Here is a 21,921-nt window from a genome sequence, read left to right as displayed (position 1 = left end):
TATTTTGCCTTAATTTGCATAATCTTTCAAAAGTGTATCTACTTTCTCTTTAAATACCTCCATTGATCTAATGTTTACATATCTGATGTGCAAGACTGAAGAAGGGTCTCGAACCGAAACATCACCTAATGAGTCTGAAGAAGGGTCTCAACCCAAAACCCCACCTATTCCTTTTCTCCAAATATGCTGCCTGACCCGCTGTTACTCTCTCTTTTTGTGTCTAAATTCAGTGTAAACCAGGATCTGCAGTTCCTTCCTACACAATCCTTTAAAAAACAATTATTTCTAGATGATTGAGGTTGTGGGTATGGTAGGTGCTGTTGATAAAGCTTCATTTAATGGAAATATCCTGTAGATGGCACATATTGAAGTCAGTGGTTGACATTGGATGCTTAAAGTTGTGGAACGGGTGCTCATCGGCTTTATTGATATGCCCTGGATAATGATGAACATCTTGAGCGCTATTGGGGAAATATTCATCTAGTCAAATGGACAGTGGAACAATAAATAGTGAATACTATTCTGGATTTGTGTTTTATTAATGCTGGAAAGGCATTGTTAAGTTTGTAGGCGAGCTGTGTGCCACAGACCAAGCTTTGTACTTGCCGTGTTTCAATGGCATTTCATAAGTTTATGTTCTAGGAGCAGAATTAGGCCAATAGGCCCATCAAGTCTAATCCGCCATTCAATCATGGCTGATCTATCTTTATTCTCAACCTCGATCTCCTGCCTTCTCCCCATAATCACTGTCAATCTCTGCCTTAAAAATATTTCTATGACTAGGCTCATTGTTAGTGAGGAACATATTGTTTAGATGATGTTGCCATTGAAATTCAAAGGGAGCTTTCACCAGGATTTGACCTTTCATCACGATTTTACATGTTATTACATCATTATGATCACTATTTATATTTCAGGAATGCAACTAGTTGTATAAAGGAGGTTTTTCAAATACAAGTATTTCAATTGCCCCCGAACCAGTGCTTTCATCATGATTGTCTTCAACAACCATTGAAAGAATCTCCAGCTACTCTGTATATTCCCTGCACAGATGACTATACGTGGACAACTTTACGGTGGTACAAGGTATGTGCAAAATACCGAGGTAGAACAGAAAACGTGGTATATATTTTTTGAAAACATTTTTTAATCACTGATTAATTGTTCAACCCACAATCTGATTTCATGGAGCAACATAACACATTTGCAAAGACTACTGCTGGCACAGAGCTGCCAATTAGAATCTAAGAAGTAGTAACAAGTAACTACCCATGCTGGATTACCAAAGAAAGACACAAAATGCTGGAGTAACTCAACGGGTCAGGCAGCTTCTCTACTGAACACGGATAGGTGATGTTTCAGATTAGGAACATAACACCACAAATATATATTGCAGTATAATGTGGATAAAGGTGAGGTTATCCATTTTGGTGGCAAAAACAGGAAAGCAGACTATTATCTAAATGGTGGCCGACTAGGAAAAGGGGAGATGCAGCGAGACCTGGGTGTCATGGTACACCAGTCATTGAAAGTAGGCATGCAGGTGCAGCAGGCAGTGAAGAAAGCGAATGGTATGTTAGTTTTCATAGCAAAAGGATTTGAGTATAGGAGCAGGGAGGTTCTACTGCAGTTGTACAGTGTCTTGGTGAGACCACACCTGGAGTATTGCGTACAGTTTTGGTCTCCAAATCTGAGGAAGGACATTATTGCCATAGAGGGAGTGCAGAGAAGGTTCACCAGACTGATTCCTGGAATGTCAGGACTGTCTTATGAAGAAAGACTGGATAGACTTGGTTTATACTCTCTAGAATTTAGGAGATTGAGAGGGGATCTTATAGAAACTTACAAAATTCTTAAGGGGTTGGACAGGCTAGATGCAGGAAGATTGCTCCCGATGTTGGGGAAGTCCAGGACAAGGGGTCACAGCTTAAGGATAAGGGGGGGGAAATCCTTTAAAACCGAGATGAGAAGAGCTTTTTTCACACAGAGAGTGGTGAATCTCTGGAACTCTCTGCCGAGAGGGTAGTCGAGGCCAGTTCATTGGCTATATTTAAGAGGGAGTTAGATGTGGCCCTTGTGGTTAAGGGGATCAGGGGGTATGGAGAGAAGGCAGGTACGGGATACTGAGTTGGATGATCAGCCATGATCATATTGAATGGCGGTGCAGGCTCGAAGGGGCGAATGGCCTACTCCAGCACCTAATTTCAATGTTTCTATGTTTCTATGTTTCTATAATGCCTCAATGAAAATTTGCAGAACGTTTGAGTGCATAGGTGTTTGAAAGAAGTGTGGGAGATTGTGTCCAGGGTTGCAAAGAAATGTATGTCTTCAATAAGTAAATATATTGGAATGGCCAGTGATGTCACATGACTGTAGAGTCATTGTGGGTAGAGCTGAGAAATTGTAAGGGTAAAAAGACCTTAATGGGAGTTATTTACAGGCCCCCAAACAATAGCCAGGATATAGGGTACAAGAAATATCAGGAGATACAATTGGCATGTAAGAAAGGCAATGCTATGGTAGTCACGGGGGATTTCAATATGAAGGTAGACTGGGAAAATCAGGTTGCTACTGGACCCCAAGAAAGGGAATTTCTGAGATGGATTCTTAGAGCAGCTTGTAGCGAAGCCTACCAGGGAAAAGACAATCCTGGATTTAGTGTTGTGTAATGAACCGGATTTGATAAAGAAACTCAAGGTAAAGGAACCACTAGGAAGTAGTGACCAGAATATGTTAAGATTTAACCTGCAATTTGAGAGGGAAAAGATGAAATTGGAATGGCCGGTATTGCGGCTGAGCAAAAGGGACTACAGGGGCATGAGGGAGTAGCTGGCCAAAGTTGACTGCAAAGGGACTCTAGCAGGGATGACGGTGGAACAGCAATGGCAGGAATTTCTCTGAATAAATTGAAAAATGCAGGATCTTTTCATTCCAAAAAGGAATAGAGATTCTAGGGAGAGAATTAGGCGACCGTGGCTGACAAGGAAAATTAAGGACAGTATAAAACTAAAAGATAAGGCATATAACATTGCAAAGATTAGTGTGAAGCCAGAGGATTGGGAAGCTTTTCAAGAACAACAGAAGGCAACTAAAAACGCAATACAGTGAAAAAGATGAAATAATATAAAAGAGGATAGCAAGAGTTTATTCAGTTATATAAAGAGTAAGAAAGAGGCACGAGCAGGACTGGTGAAACATTATGCAGGAGAAGTGATAATGGGGAATAAACAAATGGCAGAGGAGTTGAATAACTTTTTTTGCATTAGGCTTCACGGTGGAATACATCAGCAACATGCCTGAAATTCAAGAGAATCAGGAGGTGGAAGTTAATGGAGTGATTATTACATGAGAGAAGGTGCTTGGGAAGCTGAAAGGGCTGAAGGTGGATAAGTCACCTCGACTGGATGGACTGCATCCTAGGGTTCTGAAAGAGGTGGCTTTAGAGATTGTGCGGACATTAAGAGAGGTACTGTATTTCAAGTATCGCTAGAGATAGGAGTGGTTCCGGATGATTGGAAAAATGCCAATATTACCCTGCTGCACAAGAATGGAGCAAGGCAGAACAGTGGAAACTATAGGCTGACTTCGGCTGTTGGTAAGATTTGAGTGTCCATTATAAAGGATGAGGTTATGGTGTACTTAGAAGTTCGTGATAAAATAGGCTGGTCAGCATGGTTTTGTGAAGGATTTATCTTGCCTGACAAATCTGCTGGAATTCTTTGAAGAAGTAAATAGCAGGACATACAAAGGAGAGTCAATGATGATGTTTACCTAGAATTTCAGAAAGCTTTTGATGAGGTGCCACACGTGAGGCTACTAAGAAGGATGAGAGCCCATGGTATCAAAGGGCAGATAGTAGCATTGATACAGGTTGGCTGGCTGGCAGAAGGCAAAGAATGGCAATAAAGGGTGCTTTTTCTGATTGACTGCCAGTGACTAGCGGAGTTCCGCAGGGGTCGGTGTTGGGAACACCACTTTTCACGTGGTATACTAATAATTTGGATGAGAGGATTGAAAGCTTTGTAGCCAAGTTTGCGGATGATATGAAAATAGGCGGAGCGGCAGGCAGTGTAGAGTGTTTAACAGCACTGGGCTTGTGCTTGCTGGAGTTTAGAAGAATGAGGGGGGGGACATCATTGAAATGTACGGAATAGGGAAAGGCTTGGATAGAGTGGATGTGGAGAGGATGTTACCACTAGTGGGAGAGTCAAGGACTAGAAGTTATAGCCTCAGAATTAAAGGATTTTATTTAGAAAGGAAATGAGGAGGAAGCTGATGAATCTGTGGAATTCTTTGACACAGAAGGCTGTGGAAGCAAAGTCAGTGGATATTTTTAAGGCAGACATATATAGATTCTTGATCAGTATGGGTGTCAGAGGTTACGGGAAGAAGGCAGGAGAATAGGGTTGGGAGGGATAGAAACATAGAAAATAGGTGCAGGAGTAGGCCATTTGGCCCTTCGAGCCAACACTGCCATTCAATTTGATCATGACTGATCATCCAAAATCAGTACCCCATTCCTGCTTTTTCCCCATATCCCTTGATTTCTTTAGCCCTAAGAGATCAATCTAACTCTCTCTTGAAAACATCCAGTGAATTGGCCAGCCATTGCCTTCGGTGGCAGAGAATTCCACAGATTTACAACTCTCTGGGTAAAAATGCTTTTCATCATCTCAGTCCTAAATGGCCTTATCATTATTCTTAAAATGTGCCCCTGGTTCTGGACTCCCCAAACATGGGGAACATTTTTTCTGCAGCTAGCCTGTCCAATCCTTTAAGAATTTTATATATTTCTATAAGAATCCCTCTCATCCTTCTAAATTCCAGTGAATGAATACAAGCCCAGTTAACCCATTCTTTCATTATATGTCAGTCCCGCCATCCCGGGAACTAACCTGGTGAACCTACGCTGCACTCTCTCAATAGCGAGAATGTCCTTCCTCAAATTCAGAGACCAAAACTGCACAGAATGCTCCAGGTGTGGTCTCACCAGGGCCCTGTACAACTGCAGTAGGACCTCCTTGTTCCTATACTCAAATCCTCTCGCTATGAAGGCCAACATGCCATTTGCTTTCTTCACTGCCTGCGGAACCTGCATGCTTGCTTTCAGTGACTGATGTACAAGGGCACCCAGGTCTCGTTGCACCTCACCTTTTTCTAATCTGACACCAATCAGATAATAATCTGCCTTCTTGTTCTTGCCACCAAAGTGGATAAAGGACAAAGGACATTTATTGTCACATACAGCAATTGGTGCAGTGAAATTTGAGTTACCATGCAGCACACACATAAGATAAACACAACACTTTAGAATTGAACATAAAACATAAAAAAACATCCCCCCACAGCAGAATCAACATTTCCCACTGTGAGGGAAGGCACCAAAGTTCAGTTCTCTTCCTCAGTTCACCCGTGGTCGGGGCCTATTGAGGCCGCAGTCGCCGCTACGGGCCTGATGTTTCAGGCCTTCGAACACTCTCAGCGGCCCGGAGCCTCCAAATTTTTATCCACATTTATCCACATTATACTACATCTGTCATGCATCTGCCCACTCACCCAACCTACCCAAGTCACCTTGTATCCTCCTCACAGCTCAAACTGCCACACAGATTTGCGTCATCTGCAAACTTGGTGATGCTCCATCTAATTCCCTCGTCCAAATCGTTAATATATATTGTAAATAACTGGGGTCCCAGCACTGTGCCTTGCGGTACCCCACTAGTCACTACCTGCCATTCTGAAAAGGACCCGTTAATTCCTACTCTTTGCTTCTTGTCTGCCAACATATTCTCTATCCATGTCAATACCCTTCCCCCATACCATGTGCTCTAATTTTGCAAACCAAACTCTTGTGTGGGATCTTGTCAAAGTATTTTTGAAAGTCCAGATACACCACATCCACTGGCTCTCCCTGATCCATTCTACTTATTACATCCTCAAAAAATTCCAGATTAGTCAAGCATGATTTCCCCTTCATAAATCCATGCTGACTTTGACCGATCCTGTTACTGCTTTCAGATCAGCCATGATTCAATGGTGGTGTAGACCTATGACGAGGCTTGCTTTTTCATGGTTTACATTTATGGCTGTCCATTGGTGAAGCAACAAAGATAAAGCAAGCTATAAAATGTGTTGGCTCCATGTATTTAATTAGTTTAGTTTGAATAAAGTCAATTTTCCTTTCCAAAAACAAAATATTCTGCTTATTATTATGGAGGAAATGGTACAAAATGACAGCAGTTAGAGTTGATTGTTGAAAGCAACTCCCATCATGTCTAACCTCCTCCCATCATGTTTTGATGGCAATGGAAGGAATTGCAGACACTGGAATCTTGAGCAAAACACTAAGCACTGGAGGAACTGAGCAGGTCAGGCAGTAACTGTGGAGGGAATGAATAGGCATCGTTTTGAGTCAGGACACTTCTTCAGGCTGATTATGGTCAGGTGGAAAAGAGGTGGGGGTGGGGCCTGGCAAGTGATAGGTGGATACAAGTGAGGGACGTGGGGGAATGGGGGGGGGGGGGGGGAGCTTGATTGGCTAATGTGCGGAATAAGTGACGAAGGCTAAAGATGAAAAGGACACAAAAGGGTGTCAGATGAGGAAAGAAGAGGAGTGAAATGTAAAGCCAGAGGGAGGGATATAGATGGAAGGGGATGAAGTGGGGTGGGGAGGGTAGTGAGAGAAACGAGTGCCGGCCATAGTGGGTGAATGCTGCTGGAACAGAAGGTGGAATGTGTCTTGGCAACACCCCTTCTTACTGTGACTGGGATTGATCTGCATAAAACTTTTTCCACTTGGACAGACGAGGGGGATAAGTGGAAGATAGTACCCTTGTTGCATCCCCCCCCCACCCCACAAGAAAACATTCACTGCTTGAGATATGCATTTAACAAATGAAGGCCGAGTTGTGGTGAATTCTATCAACAATGTGAAACTGCTTTGCAAAGTCTCACTGACAGTTGTGGGTTTCATGGAATTATTCCAGAGGAAACATCCAGAGACAGACTTGTGCTTTGAAGACTCAAACACAAAGATTATTTTATTATCATCTGTCCCAAAACGGAACAATTAAATTCTTAGATGTAGCAGCACAACAGAAGAATAAGTATGGTAGACAAAAATGCTGGAGAAACTCAGTGGGTGCAGCAGCATCTATGGAGCGAAGGAAATAGGCAACGTTTCTGGTCAAAACCCTTCTTCAGACTGTTGGAGGGTGTGGGGGGCAGGGAGAAGAAAGAAAAAAGGAAGTGGAGGAGCCCGAGGGCTGAGGGAAAGCTGAGAAGGGGAGGAGACAGCTGACATCTAAAGCAGCGGATGCAATACATGAGGTTGGAGGAGATGCAGGTGAACCTCTGTCGCACCTGGAACGACTGCTTAGGTCGACTCCATTCAAGGACCCAAGCAGTCGTTCCAGGTGTGACAGAGGTTCACCTGCATCTCCTCCAACCTCATCTATTGCATCCGCTGCTCTAGATGTCAGCTGATCTACATCGGTGAGACCAAGCGTAGGCTTGCCGATCGTTTCGCCGAACACCTCCGCTTGGTCCGCATTAACCAACCTGACCTCCCAGTGGCTCAGCACTTCAACTCCCCCTCCCATTCCGAATCCGACCTCTCTGTCCTGGGCCTGCTCCATGGCCAGAGTGAGCACCACCGGAAATTGGAGGAACAGCACCTCATATTCCACTTGGGCAATCTGCACCCTAGTGGCATAAACATTGAATTCTCCCATTTCCAGTAGCCCTTGCTGTCTCCTCCCCTACTCAACTTTCCCTCAGCCCTCAGGCTCCTCCTCCTCCTCCTCCTCCTCCTCTTCCTTTCTCCTTTCTTCTTCTCTCTCCCCCCCCCCCCCCCCCCCCACCCTCCATCAGTCTGAAGAAGGGTTTCGGCCCGAAACATTGCCTATTTCCTTCCACCTATAGATGCTGCTGCACCCACTGAGTTTCTCCAGCATTTTTGTCTACCTTCGATTTTCCAGCATCTGCAGTTCCTACTTAAACAGAAGCATCTCTAGCATCTTCGCTCTCAACGGCACGGGTCCCTCCTCACTGAAAGGGACACAAAACGGCAACTGCAATTGTTTGGATTAGTTCAATGGTACGGACCTCCAAGAAGGAGTGATCACTGAGCGTATCTTAAAGACTTTACATAAAGCTAATGAAAGGGAGCATGAGTCACTGCCATTGAAGGAAGGTGCAGGTACATGTCTGCAGTAGTGTTAAAGGTTTTTTTAATTTCCATTTTTAAAATGGGTTTTGGGACTTTCATTTGGAGGAAGAACTGTCATTCGAAAGTCATTTCTTAATGAAACTTTTGTGAAGTTGTCGTCTTGACCCCGTGTTACTAAGCTCTTTATCTCCTTCCTGTATGAAAGATACAATAAGGTTCTGAGATGAATTCCAAGAAGTGGCCTAGATATTGTAATCTAAAGGAAGTGGGAACCTTACCAAGTAATCAGTTGCAGTCTGCACTTCCACAATAATGTTGCATCACGTTGTGGATATTAACAGAAACAGATGCGATGCAGGCTGTCCCTGCGTTACAAATGCCTGACATGGATATTGTATATGAAAGAGCTCCCACACTGTAATTGATTCAAAAGGCTCTGTCTCTGAAACTGTCATGCTCTGTCAATCTCTCTTGCACTCTCCTGACACACTCTAACTCTCTCTGTGATTATCTGTCTGACTCTCTTGACTATGACTATCTCTCTATAAATCTCTCTCGTTCTCTGTCTGAACCTCTCCCTCGCCGTGACTCTCTCTCTGACTCTCTCGCCGTTACTGACTCTGACACACTCTGACTCTCTAGCTGTGGCACTCAGCCAAGCCACTCACACCTGAAACAACAACCTCTTCTGCACAGCGCTCACGGTCGTTGTCAGAGTTCGAAGGACCACATCTCTCTGAAAATTCACTCAGCCCACTGCACAAGCTGGCCTCGTCACGCTTCCCCCTCCTCTGACATGACACCACCCCCAGGATCAATGCCAGCGGAGGGTCCTGATACCCCTGACAGCAACAAGCTGCCCATGAAAGGCCGGACTGCATTCTCCCATCACCCTCCATGTCTGGGCCTGAGGAAGAAAAGACAAGAGGGACCCCCAGGGCTCGATGTGCACTGGCTCCCCCGGAATCCGAAAGAGCATCGTCACCTGAAACAGCACCGACCTCCACAGCACCCAGAAGATCCTCTCCACTTGCAATACCCAGAGGATCTTGACTTGTTTTTGGACTCTCCCCTGCTAACTCATCTGGTGAGGCAGCACAGCCCACAGCACCTCCACTGGCTCTAATAAGGAGCACAGACTGGAACAAAGATGCCCTCAAGCCTCCCCCTTTGGGTTGACTCTGCTAATCCCCCGTCTCAGGGGGCACACTACCAGGGGAGCTAACCCCATCATCTGGCGTGCCAGCACCCTCAGAAGGCTTCTGAAACGAGGGGATCTCCTCCGACCCAGAGGACACACACCCAGGGGAGCCAACCTCAACACCCGATGAGATAACTCCCTCGGAGGGCCCCTGAGATGAAGGGACACCCTCCGGCCCTAGACCACAACTCCAGAGGAGTCAACCCCAGCAACTGGTCTGGTATCACCCGCAGAAGATCCCTGAAACAGAGGTCCAACCTCCAGCCCAGAAAACACTAGTTCGTGACCACCAACTATATCGGGGTGAAAGGTCTGAAAATAGGCATCCCCCTTACTTTGGACTCACGACCTTGCTCTTCCTCGCCATGCGCATGCCTTCTTTTGACATGCGGCGGTACGATGATCTCCATAAAGGAAGGGTCTTTCACCTCCACACTACCCGCTGCCACTTCACCACCCGCACGTTTTACCTTCCCTGCCCCCGTCTGAACCACCTCAGCTCCTTGCTGGGCCATGTCAGGTGCATTCTGGACGTCACTGGAGCTGACAGGCGCCTCTTGGGTGGTCTCAGATGTAGGCAAGGGCCCACCCGCTTGCGTTTGACTCACTTGGATGGGCTTTTTCTTTTTCCTCCCATTCTCCTGCTCCTCCCGTACCTTCTCATCCCCTTCATCCTCCCCCTGCGCCTCACCATCAACCACCACCACAGGTCCAGGCCGTGAGGAGCGGGGGCCACCACTGCCCCGGGTCTCCAAGGCGGAACTTGCAGTCCCAAATGGGCTATCACTGCCACCCCGGATCACAGAGGCAGAGCTAGCGGCCCCAGCTGAGTCAGCAGTACCACCCCGTGCCACTGAGGCATGACGAGCCACCCCGGATGGGCCAGCAGTATATTCCTGGGCCGTTGTGCTAGAACTTCTAGCAGCGACCCCGCGGTTATGACACTCCTTATGGACTCACTGCACGCATGACACCGTGTCTTTCCCCAACTCCAAAACACGGTTCTGAAGAGTCCCTTATACTTCACTTCAAAGCAACCCTCAGCGCCTCTCGCACCTTCATGAAAACCCTCCTTCTGAAGCAAAAGACACCTTTTTCATACGGGTCATTCCCATGGTGCATTAGCCTAAAGAACTTAGACCACACCTCCCCAATATTAGACAGGTGTGGAAGAAGATTTGCATCCAAATACACGTGGGGCAACTCCGCAGGAGAACCAGTCTCACCCTGGACACCCACGGATCCACCTGTATGTGGGCCCCCCCCACTGAGAGCCCCCTCTCCAACACTAGGGTCACATCCTCCCGGGTCTTTAGTATCATCTCAACCTTTCCTCCTGCGAGCTCGGAAGAGACAATAGCACCCCTCTTGAAAAGGTCATTCACGCCCCTCGCAATTGCTCCCCTGGTCCACAGGGGCCCAGTTTGGACCGAGATCCCGAATCTGTCCCAATCCAAGTTAACATGAGGCTCATCCTCCAATGGCCCCGTACCCGCCGCTGATACCACCGCTGCGTAACTCCAGTCCTTCAACCGCACCCCAACCATCTTGATAGTGGCACAAACCAGCTCCAGGCACCCCTGCAGCTCAGCACAAAACAAAATCTCAGAGACAGTCACAGTCTAAGATAAGCAGCAGAAGCAGATTCCTCCAGCTGAAGCAGGAAAAGTCCCCAAGTTCGTCCACAGCCGAGAGCAGCTTTTGGGAAGCTCGTTTACAGCCTTGCTGGAAGCAAAAGTATCTTCTTCACATTAAACCAGACAGCAGCACTGTGCAGTATTGTCCAAGATGCTCCGCAGTTTGAGGAGCATCCTCCTCTCCAAGACCACCTCCCATGAATCCAACTCCATCCCCAGGACAGAGCCAGCCTTCCTGATTAGTTTGTTAATCCTGTTGGCATCCGCAGCCGTCACTCTGCTGCCCCAGCACACGGCAGAGAAGAAGATGTCACTGGCTACCACCGATGGGTAGAACATCTGCAGCATCTTGCATTGAAGGAGCAGAGCTGGCTCAGTCCCTCTTTGGCAGGGACTCAGCATTCCTGGACCAGTCCAGTTTACTGTCCAGGTACAATCCAAGGCATTTGTACTCCTTGGTAAACTGCACATCCACACCATTGATGGGGACAGGGGTGTTCCTCTTCTCTTGATCCACCACTAACTCCATAGTCTTGTCAATGTTGAGCTGCAGGTGATTTAGCCCACACCATTCTACAAAGTCATAGACTACACCTCTGCATTCAGCTTCCATCCCCTCACTGATGCAGCCCACAGTTGCAGAGTCTTCCAAAAACTTCTGCAGGTGGCAGGTGTAGATGGTGAACAGGAAGGGAGAGGGGACCAGTCCCTGTGTTGCTCACAACTTCTCTTTCTCTCGGTACATTCAACAAATACCAACCTGTGATATTCACTGCAGTGTGCAAAAATCTTATGTCGCATGCTCATTCAACAAGCAGTGCAATTGACCTATTCTCAATTTGTATGTCATGTTGTCACTTGCGAGCGGAGCACCAAGGCAAATTTCTTGTATGTGAATACTTGGCCAATAAACTTATTCATTCATTCATTCATTCATTCAGGGGGGAAAAAGAGGATCATGGAGGAAATAGTGCAGGTGTTAGAAAATAGATTACATTTTACCGGTTTTTAAGTTATAGGCCAAAATATATTGATAGATATGCATACAAAGGAACTGCAGATGCTGCTCAAACTGCCTGAATCACACAACGGGTCAGGCAGTTTGAGCATCTCTGGAGAAAAAGGATGGATGACGTTTTGGATTGGAACCCTTCTTCAGACAGAAGGTAGAGGGGAGGGAACTGGAGGTAAGAAAAGGCCAAAACAAAGCAGGGTCGGCAACAGATGACCAAGGAAGGGTGGAGCCCCCATAATGGGGTGCTGGGGAAGAGGTGATAACAAAGGGGTACAAGGATGCGAACAGTGGAACAAGTAGGATGACTGGGGTGGGGGAGGGAGGGAGGGAGGGAATGCAAGGGCTACTTGAAATTAGAAAAATCAAGAACATTTGATATAACCATATAACCATATAACAATTACAGCACGGAAACAGGCCATCTCGGCCCTTCTAGTCCGTGCCGAACACTTTTTCTCCCCTAGTCCCATCTGAATTGAATTGAATTGAATCCTTTATTTGTCATTCAGACGTTTCGGTCTGAACGAAATGTCGTTGCCTGCAGCCATACATGTAATAATAAACAACACACAATAAACACAAATTACCATCCATCACAGTGAGTTCATCAAGCACCTCCTCACTGTGATGGAGGCAAAAGTCTTAGGGCTGCAGTCTCTTCCCTCCTCTTCTCCCTCTGCGCTGAGGCGATACCCCGCCGGGCAATGGTAAGTCAGCCCCGCGGCTCACTGAGCTCCGTTGCCCGGGGAGGTCGAAGCTGCCGCCCTCCAGTCCAGCGGACGCAGCTGTTGCCACGGGAGCTCCGGAAAACAGGCATCAACTTGTGACCCGCGAGCTCCTGACGATGTCATCCACTGGCCCGCGGCCGAGCCCCGGCTCAGGTCGACCGCCGCAAGAACGCTGCCTCAGCCACCGGAGCACCGTCTCAGCCCAGCACTGGGCCGCCCACACGGGAGCGTCTCAGCCCGCACCGGGCTGCCCCCACGGGAGCGCCTTCCAGCCCCGCACCGGGCCGCCCACACGGGAGCGCCTTCCAGCCGGGAGCCGGGCTGCCCACACAGGAGCGTCTCAGCTCCGCACCGGGCCACCCACACGGGAGCTCCTTCCAGCCCCGCACCGGCTTTCTACCTGCTATGTTGATATATGTTGACAGATAGCGGGAAATAATTGGGCAATGTACACTTACAGTGTTGCTTTCTTTTTCAGAACTGTAATCATATTAAAATTGACAATGAAAAATACTTCCTGTTAAATAATAGACTGCAAATTAAAAATGCGGACTCTGAAGATGATGGAATGTACACATGCAGCCTTGAATTTGTGCACTTGGACAGAAGGTTTAATGTAACACAGACAATGGAATTGAAAATAGAACGTAAGTCAATTGTTAAATGTATGCGAAACATACAGGTTTTGAACAATATATTCTACATTAGAGCCCCATTGCAAACAAATGTAGGATGAAACATTATATGATTATATACTGATAGATATTATAAGCACAATACTGCCACTTAAATGTAGAAGAACATGAAAGGGAATGACATGGGAGAAGTTAAGTACATTTGGCATATGAAATGAATTATTACCTACAAGGACTCACTTAATATAAAGCTATGAAGTTGGGTAGTTTCCAGTGACTGGATGATAAAATCCTCTCACTCTCCCAGGTCTGCTCATTTTTTCCTTCAACTGCACTGTCCCATTTCCAGGAAGATATTAGGAACCTTACATTTCTAAGTACAATCATATAATTTTCCTCTCTTTCCATGCCACTGTCGGTGGTACAATTTTGCCCTGAGAATGTTTTATCCCCTTTGAAAAAGGAAAAATGATCCATAATCTTTTGCTTTGTACACTATTTCTGTGCCTTATCAAAATCTTTTTTCTTTCTCTATAAATTTACATTGAATATTTCAGGCTGTGATCCTAACCTTTAAAATTGATTATTTCAGTCATCAAGTTGATACAGCCAGAGTTAATGAATCCTAAAAACAACACAATTCAAGCAAGACTTGGTAAGAACAAAATAAGTTAATCGACAATGATTTTTGCTTTTTGCACCAAATATTCCTTACAACACTTCTATATACATTTTTTCAATTGTTCAGTGTCATACAGTGTGGAAACAGACCCATCGGCCAAACTTGCCCACACTGACCAATATGTCCCATCTACACTAGTCTCACCTGCCTGCGTTTGGTTCACATCCCTCTAAACCGGCTCTACCAGTACCTGTCTAATTGTTTCTTAAATGTTACAATAGTCCCTGCCTCAACTACCTCCTCTGGCAGCACATTCCATACACCAACCATCCTTTGTGTGAAAAGGTTTACCCTACAGATCCCGAGTAAATCTTTCCCCTTCACCTCAACCCCACTTTCCACTCCATCGCTGCTGCCTCTTCCTCCCACTGCTCTGTCCACTCAGCCGTGATAGATATATTTAATTAATGAGATACCTCTTCAACTTGAAAGTGGACAATACAGCAATGGCCTTATGTAATAACTTTTCTCTGCATTGCATTTTTTTTTGTTGTATGACAGGTTCCGAGCTGAATGTGACCTGTGAAGCTCACTTAGGATCTGGTAATCTGCAAATGTATGGGCTTTCCTGGATGAATATTCCCAAAGATAATTTAAGAATTAAGCAAGGGCCTAAATTGTGAGTCTTTACCTCAATGCTTAAATGAAAGCTGAATGACAAAAGGGCAAATACTTGAAAAATGTTAGAATATTTCAGTATTCATTTCATTTTCATTTTTTTTTAAAAGCATTGCTGGAGTTATACCATTACTCCTCCACATCCATCATACAGCATAATAATGAAAGGGTTATAAATAAATGATAACATTTCTTCTGTTCTCTCTGTAGCTATGCAGACAGAAACTTCCTTGTAGTTTGTGCCCCGGGTCACATGTAAATGGGATGTGAAAAAGACCACTCGGACTGCATCGCTCTGCTGGAAATTACCTGGCTTTTGTAGTTGGAATGGGGATCAGAGCTTTGACAATATGTGTTCATGTGATTCCATTCCATTTCCGAAGGAGCTTGGGCAATGCCTTAATAAGATACTCCAGTACAAAGTTTAAACACAGCTCCTGCTTGAATTTTTAGTTTAGTTTCGAGATATAATGCGGAAACAGGCCGTTCGGCCCACCAGAGAAAACTATGCAAGTGTCCAACCTCTCCCTGTATCTAATACCCTCAGACCAGGCATCAAGTCTGTCCAACCTCTCCCTGTATCTAATACCCCCAGACCAGGCATCATCCTGGTAAACCTCCTCGACATCATTTCCAATGCCTCCATGTCCTTCTTGTAATGGGGTGATGAAGACTGCAGTCAAAACTCCAAATACAGCCTAACCAAAGACCTAAATAACTGCATCATGACTTCCTGACTCAATGCCCTGACCAATGAAGGCAAGCATACCATATGCCTTCTTTACCACTCTATCTACTTGTGTTGCCACTTTCAAGGAGTTATAGACTTGGAACCCAAGATCCCTCTGTACATCAATGCTGCTAAGGGTCTTGCTGTTCATTTTATATTTTCCCCTTACCTCCCAAAGTTCAACCCCTCACACTAAACTACAGCTTGCATTAAAATGTAGGTTTCCTTCCTCCCCCCAGCACAATCTGTCTGAAGAAGGATCCTGACCTTTCCATGTTCTCCAGGGCTGTAGCCTGACCCGCAGAGTTACTCCAACACTTTGTGTCTTTTCCTAATTCTCCTGCCCAACCTACGAGAGCAAGTTCAGTTCAGTCAGTTCAGTTTTATTTGTCATATGTAGGGTCAACGTTACAAGGAAATGTGTTTGACAAGACAAAGGGGCACCTCAGCAATGATATTACAAGGATAAAATTAATGTAAAAAAAAGTGTCACATAGCTTCTTCACCCACCCTATCAACCTATGCAATTCAAATTTTTATTTTTTTTAAGGAATGAGAAACAGCAAAGGTAGATTCCCAACAGCAGTGGAAAGTTGTAACTTGTCTCGACAAAATGCTTACGTTTATTGTATTGTTTTCACAGTCGTAAAAAAGGAACTGGTCCTACTTTTATTATCAGGAGAACCCTAATTATCTCCAAGATCATTGAAGAAGACTTTCAAACCAAATTTGACTGTGTAGCACACAATGCCCTGGGATATGGACATACTTTTCTAAAACTTGCACGTCAATGTAAGACTTTGATTATGAAATAAGAATAATTTTCCATATTTCTATAGTGAACCAAGTAGTCTATGTGTATGGCAAGATTTAAGTCTGAGACAATGTTAAGATCTGTTACTTATTCAGTGCACCCCTTGTGGGGGTTAGCGTGGTCTGAAAAATGGCTTGGCTATTAACTGAAAATTTGTTTAATCCTTCCATGAGAAACAACACAAGGTTACCTATATTACCTATGAAGTCACATTACCTATAATTTTCAAATTGGTTTATTCAACAATTTTTGTTGTGACTTCAATTTCTTGTTAAAATGAGTAATTGTTATAATACCATTCCATCAAAGTAGGCAACAAAAGTGATCCAATCTGTTACATTTTATGGTATTAGATGATTTTTTTTAATGAACAATGTTATTATATTCTCTCTGCTGGCATGATTTTGAAGCAACTTCATAATGGTGTCATGAATATACTGTATAAATCCCTGGCACATTGGTTATGCTGAATTCTTATTGCTGGTAATTGTGTATTCCTTGCCTAATTAGCATGACCAACAAATAAGATAAACGGCAGGAACTTCTGTTGCTGAATTCCTTTGCTTTGCATAATTAGATTTAATCCCACCCAGAACCTGCAAGATGAATGCTGGTACTGGTTGAACATTGATTTTCCGGCACGCTCGGTTCTACAGCCTTTCTTGATTATCTCTTTTTCTGGACCAGCAGAGGTCACGTGATGATGAAACAACAATACAACCCTGGCCTGCTAACGACACCCAACTGCGTCTCTAAAACACCAGGGTGTGCCAGAAACTAATGCCCCTTGTCCCATTTAGGAAACCTGAACGGAAACCTCTGGAGACTTTGCGCCCCACCCAAGGTTTCCATGCGGTTCCCGGAGGTTGCAGGTGGTTGCCGGAGGTTGTAAGTAGTGGAAGCAGGTAGGTAGACTGACAAATGGAAACCTTGGGTGGGGCGCAAAGTCTCCAGAGATTTCCGTTCAGGTTTCCGAAGTGGGACAGGGGCATTAAATAAAACAAATATAAAATGTAAACTGAGTGTGAATGGAATGACCTGCCAACCCATCCCACGCTCCCACCATCTGCTGGGCCGTTTAGAGCCGCGGCTTCCGACCCCACTCTTGACTCTCTGGGTGCAATTCATGATTCCACCTTATTTTGTACTTCAGGAAAACTTAGAAATATTACATCCAAATCATTGGTGTATCTTGTCAATGGCTGGGGCGCAAGTATTGATGCTTGCAGTTCCCGACCAATCGCCAATTGGCATGCTGTAATAAGATGTATACATCCTTATTTTCTATGTCCACTAATTTGCAACCCAGGCTAGTACATTATATTGCATCAAGCCTATGTGATTTCATTTTGCACACTATCCCCTGACATGGGTTTCATTCAAAGGCATTCGGTAAATCCAAATTCACCGCTATATTATCTATCTATTCCAACAGTAACTTCCTCAAAAAACTCCAGCAGATTTCCCAAACGATTTCTCTTTCATAAGTCTAATTTGTCAAATTCCACTGCAATAAACTAGCAATTTTCTGCCTGTTGATGTTAGACTGTCTGATCTGTCGTTCTATTTTTGATTTTCCTTGCATTTAAAATGTTGGGGTTAAATTTTCCATCTGTAGCGACCATTCCATAATTTGTTGCATTTTGGAGATGACAACCAATGCATCCATTTTCTGTGGCTACCTCTTTTAAGGACCTCCTCCACATCCAACATGGACCATTGTGGGCTCTTTGGCCATCGGTTCTAGCTCCAATTGTTCTGTACCTGTTCATATCTTTAGTTTCCCTCTCCCCTGACTCTCAGTCTGAGGAAGGATCTCAACCGGAAACATCACCTATTCCTTTTCTCCAGAGATGCTGCCTGACCCACTGAGTTACTCTAGCACTTTGTGTCTATCTTCTGTTCAGGACTCTTGGGTTCGGGATATGGGCCCTATGGAATTAACTGCTTTTAGATCCTATTAATTTCTCCAGCAGTCATTTTCTTAACTGATGCTGTGACTAGAATTCTTTAATAATAGAAATTTACTTGAATTATTTTTATTCATTCCTAATTCCCTGGTATTTTAAGAATTGGGCCTCTTCCATGTCGCCAAAGCCAAATGTTTTATTCCATTCCACCAGCATTTCTTTGTCTCCCATTTTTGACTGTAAGTGTCTGACATTTTTCTTTAGTAATCTGTTTGTTTTCACACGTTTAAAGAAGCATTTTGCGATGCATTTTTATGTTTATTGCAAATTTTGCTCTCATGCTCTATATTTGCCCACTAAATCTCTTGGTCCATGCAAGGAATTATAACATATTATTCAATGTTTCTTACAATTGAATTCTTTCTTTCCTTTTCTAGCACCAGATGGGATGTATGATGTGATTACAGTCTTCATTCCACTAATCTTTGGATTTCTAGCCTGTTTCGCAATATACGTTATTTTCAAGGTGGAGATTGTCCTTTGGTATAGAGATTCATTCGCATCCCTCACAAATCGTTCATGGTAAGTACAATATTATTGATTTATTTGCTTTATTGTTCACTGTAGATTTTATCCAGTGAATAACCGTGTCATATATATGGACAATTTCCCAGGCAATGTACATCAAATACACAAAGTTTGAGATCATTACTTTCTTCGTTCCATTGTACTTCCATTCCTAATGATCTCCTTATCTGGAGACTTCATATTGAGTTAACAACTTCAGATAGAACCCATATTTCCATAGGTGTTGTTAGGCCTTCATTTTAATATGTTACATGTTAAAATAATGATCTCCGTAGCACTTTGTTTCAACTGTGGGTTTTAAAGTAATTGTTACCATTGACAATTTTTGTCTGCACTCTGTCACAGATGTTGTCTCTGTTCTCTCTGTCTCCCCCTATCTGCAATTAAAAACATGCCTAGTTTCTCGCGTTGAATTCCGATGATGATCTTTGACCCAAATTGTTGAATCAGTTTCTCTGCACAGTTGCTGCCTAACTAGCTACGTTTTATTTTGTTTTCTCGGTTTTATTATAGATTTCAGGCAATGATTCAATTTTTGCTCCAGTTATACAGTGCCACTTGCTATTAGGGATTAACACATCTGTGTTTGGCATCACTGGTTTGATATTTACATTAATTAATGGCTGTGTGTGAGTTTAGGATAATATACAGTGGCTTTGTTCTATAATTCTGGTTCATTTTTGAAGGTCAAGAATTGTATTGCTTCAAATGACAGATTTTTTGAATAAATTCTTATCCTTCTGAACAAATATTTATTCTATCCATTATTATCTTTATTAATTACTACTGATATCCCAACAGATGGTAAGATGTTTGACGCATATGTAATCTATCCAAGATCTGAGAATAAAGGCTCTTTGGATAAATGTAATACAAGCTACTTTGCTCTTCACATTTTACCGCAAGTACTCGAAGAAAAATATGGCTACAAACTATTCATTTATGGCAGAGATGAACTTCCTGGCCAGGGTAAGAAGAAAGTAGTTAATATTGGGAATTGAGTTCCAATTGGGTAAAAGGGTCCTCCCCCACAGAACCTTCATGTTGGCAGTGCCAGGCCTCAGCACATATTCCTGCAGTCTGGAATGGGCAAGTCAGTAAAATTCCCTGAAGGATATCTCACTGTGATGGGAGTTCTTCTTCCAGCTGCACTTGATGTCTGTCTCTGAATGTGTCCCTGGAAACAGCTCATAAATCAGAGAGTCATCTGTTTAAGATCTATTCAGGCTAAGACCAGTTTCTGCTGAAAGGACAGCACAGTGGCACAATGGTAGAGTTGCTGCCTTACAGTGCCAGACACTCGGGTTCAATCCTGACTACGGTGGTGTCTGTACGCATAGACGGAAACCGCTTTAAAAACATGGAGGGGACCGAGGGTCAGGGGGGGGAGGGAACACAATTTCTTGGCGGCTGCGCGCGCATGCACACACTCACACACACGAGGCATTGGAAGCTTCAGCCGTGCGTGCTGAATTAGAGCACACGGCTAATTAGCTTGGGAAGCTTCCAGTTCCCAGCCCCGCGACGTGGATGCTTCTACTACGGGGCCGTTACCGTTAGAATAAGTCAATTACTGCACAGATTTAAAGCTTGTAACGTGAAGGGGACCGTCCCCCACCTCAGAAAACATGGAGGGGACACGTCCCCCCTGGCCCCCCCCGGGTTTTCCGCCAATGTCTGTATGGAATTTGTATGTTCTCTCTGTGACCCCATGGGTTTTCTCTGGGTAATCCGGTTACCTCCCACACTCCAAAAACGTACAGGTTTGTAGATTAATTGGCATTGGTACAAATTGTAAATTGTCTCTAGTGTGTAGGGTATTGCTAGTGTACGGGGTGATTACTGGTTGATGCAGACTCGGTGGGCTGAAAGTCCTGTTTCCACGCTGTACCTCTAAAGTAAAGTCTAAAGAATGCATGAAGCCTGTGATCAGCTTAATGTTTGCCACTATTTGTAATACCATTTTTTAGAGGTGGTGGGCGATGAAATTGGGTATGGGAAACTGAACCTGGAAACGATCACCCATATGAATTTACAACCAATAAATAGAAATGATAAGAGACAAATTATCCCCCTCCCCCCTCAAAGGTTTCAATGTATCAAAGAGTAACAATTTTTGAATTGGATGCCTACTTTTATTTGTAGTAACTATTATCCGTGGTTTATATTTACAGCTGCTGCTGAAGTTATTGAAAATAATATACGGAGCAGCAGGAGACTGATAATCATTTTGACTCAGAAGCCTTCTGCTGATGATCAGGCATACTCTGGATTTGAACGCCAAGTTGGATTATTTGAGGCTTTAATCCGGGATGAAATTAAAGTGATTCTAATTGAGTTGGAGAAATTTGACTGCTTGAATGACTTTCCAGCATCCATAAGACATATCATTCAAAAAAATGGCACCATCAAATGGAAATCATATGAAACAAGTAAACCTAATGCAGCTTGCTCAAGATTTTGGAAGCAAGTGAGATACAAAATGCCAGCCAGAAACAAGACCTGCAGCTGGGTTCCGTATGATTCAGCAACCCATAAAATGAATGCAGAGGTGTAATCCTTGCCTTGTACTTAGTTTCATGCTCCATAGGGCTGAAGGAATCAAGGGATATGGGGGGAAAAGCAGGAACGGGCTCGAAGGGCCGAATGGCCTACTGCTGCACCTATTTTTCTATGTTTCTATGTTAGCCTTCACTGTTAGAAACTTTCAACGTTACATTAATATTCCCAATTACAACGGGATAGGATAGTTTTTAGTTTATTTTTGCATTTTTTAGTCATTCTCGGGTTTATTTCAGTTACATATATAAAGGTACATTTTAATCAGGTGGATTTTCTGCTCTCTTTTGATGTATTTTATGGGCTGAAGGACCCGTTTTCATGCTCTATCTTTAACCTAAACATACTTTATTGCTCTCCGAACGAAAATGATCTGAAAGCTCTTGCGGAACTGAGAAAATAAACGCTTATTGTCTTAAAAGATCATGGTTTGAGATGATCTGTTTTGTCATTTGTTCCACGAAAGATGGTAGCTGGCTACTTCGCTGTTTTTGAGTGATACACCAAGCCCAGTTTATTTCTGCATGTGTTATGAGTTGACAAAGAAAGCTGGTAAAGACAATAAATAAGTATGTTTCTTCATTTTTCAACAATTGGGAGAATTGATTCTTGGAGGTAGTGCCTTTAATTATTC

General features: G+C 44.0%; 1 protein-coding gene across 1 annotated transcript; it reads left to right on the top strand.

Moving 5' to 3' along the window:
* The first annotated feature begins 12,968 nt into the window (after nucleotides 1-12,968).
* Nucleotides 12,969-21,711, top strand: LOC129698190 (interleukin-1 receptor type 1-like). Its single transcript, XM_055637144.1, has 7 exons — nucleotides 12,969-13,398; nucleotides 13,979-14,041; nucleotides 14,570-14,687; nucleotides 16,060-16,208; nucleotides 18,578-18,706; nucleotides 19,515-19,697; nucleotides 20,903-21,711. The coding sequence occupies exons 1-7, from the start codon at nucleotides 13,320-13,322 to the stop codon at nucleotides 21,283-21,285; spliced, it is 1,104 nt and encodes a 367-aa protein (XP_055493119.1). The 5' UTR covers nucleotides 12,969-13,319; the 3' UTR covers nucleotides 21,286-21,711.
* Nucleotides 21,712-21,921: the final 210 nt, after the last annotated feature.

The sequence above is a fragment of the Leucoraja erinacea genome, chromosome 6, assembly GCF_028641065.1.
Source record: "Leucoraja erinacea ecotype New England chromosome 6, Leri_hhj_1, whole genome shotgun sequence".
Classification (NCBI taxonomy): Eukaryota; Metazoa; Chordata; class Chondrichthyes; order Rajiformes; family Rajidae; genus Leucoraja; species Leucoraja erinaceus.
Note: the sequence above shows the minus strand (reverse complement) of the source record. Positions and strands in the feature narration are given on the sequence as shown.

Excerpts from the sequence above, each read along its gene's own strand:
- LOC129698190 (XM_055637144.1), top strand. The coding sequence starts at position 13,320 with ATGTACACATGCAGCCTTGAATTTGTGCACTTGGACAGAAGGTTTAAT. Across the intron at positions 13,399-13,978 it reads AATGGAATTGAAAATAGAAC|TCATCAAGTTGATACAGCCA; the intron begins GTAAGTCAATTG and ends TGATTATTTCAG. Across the intron at positions 14,688-16,059 it reads ATTAAGCAAGGGCCTAAATT|TCGTAAAAAAGGAACTGGTC; the intron begins GTGAGTCTTTAC and ends TTGTTTTCACAG.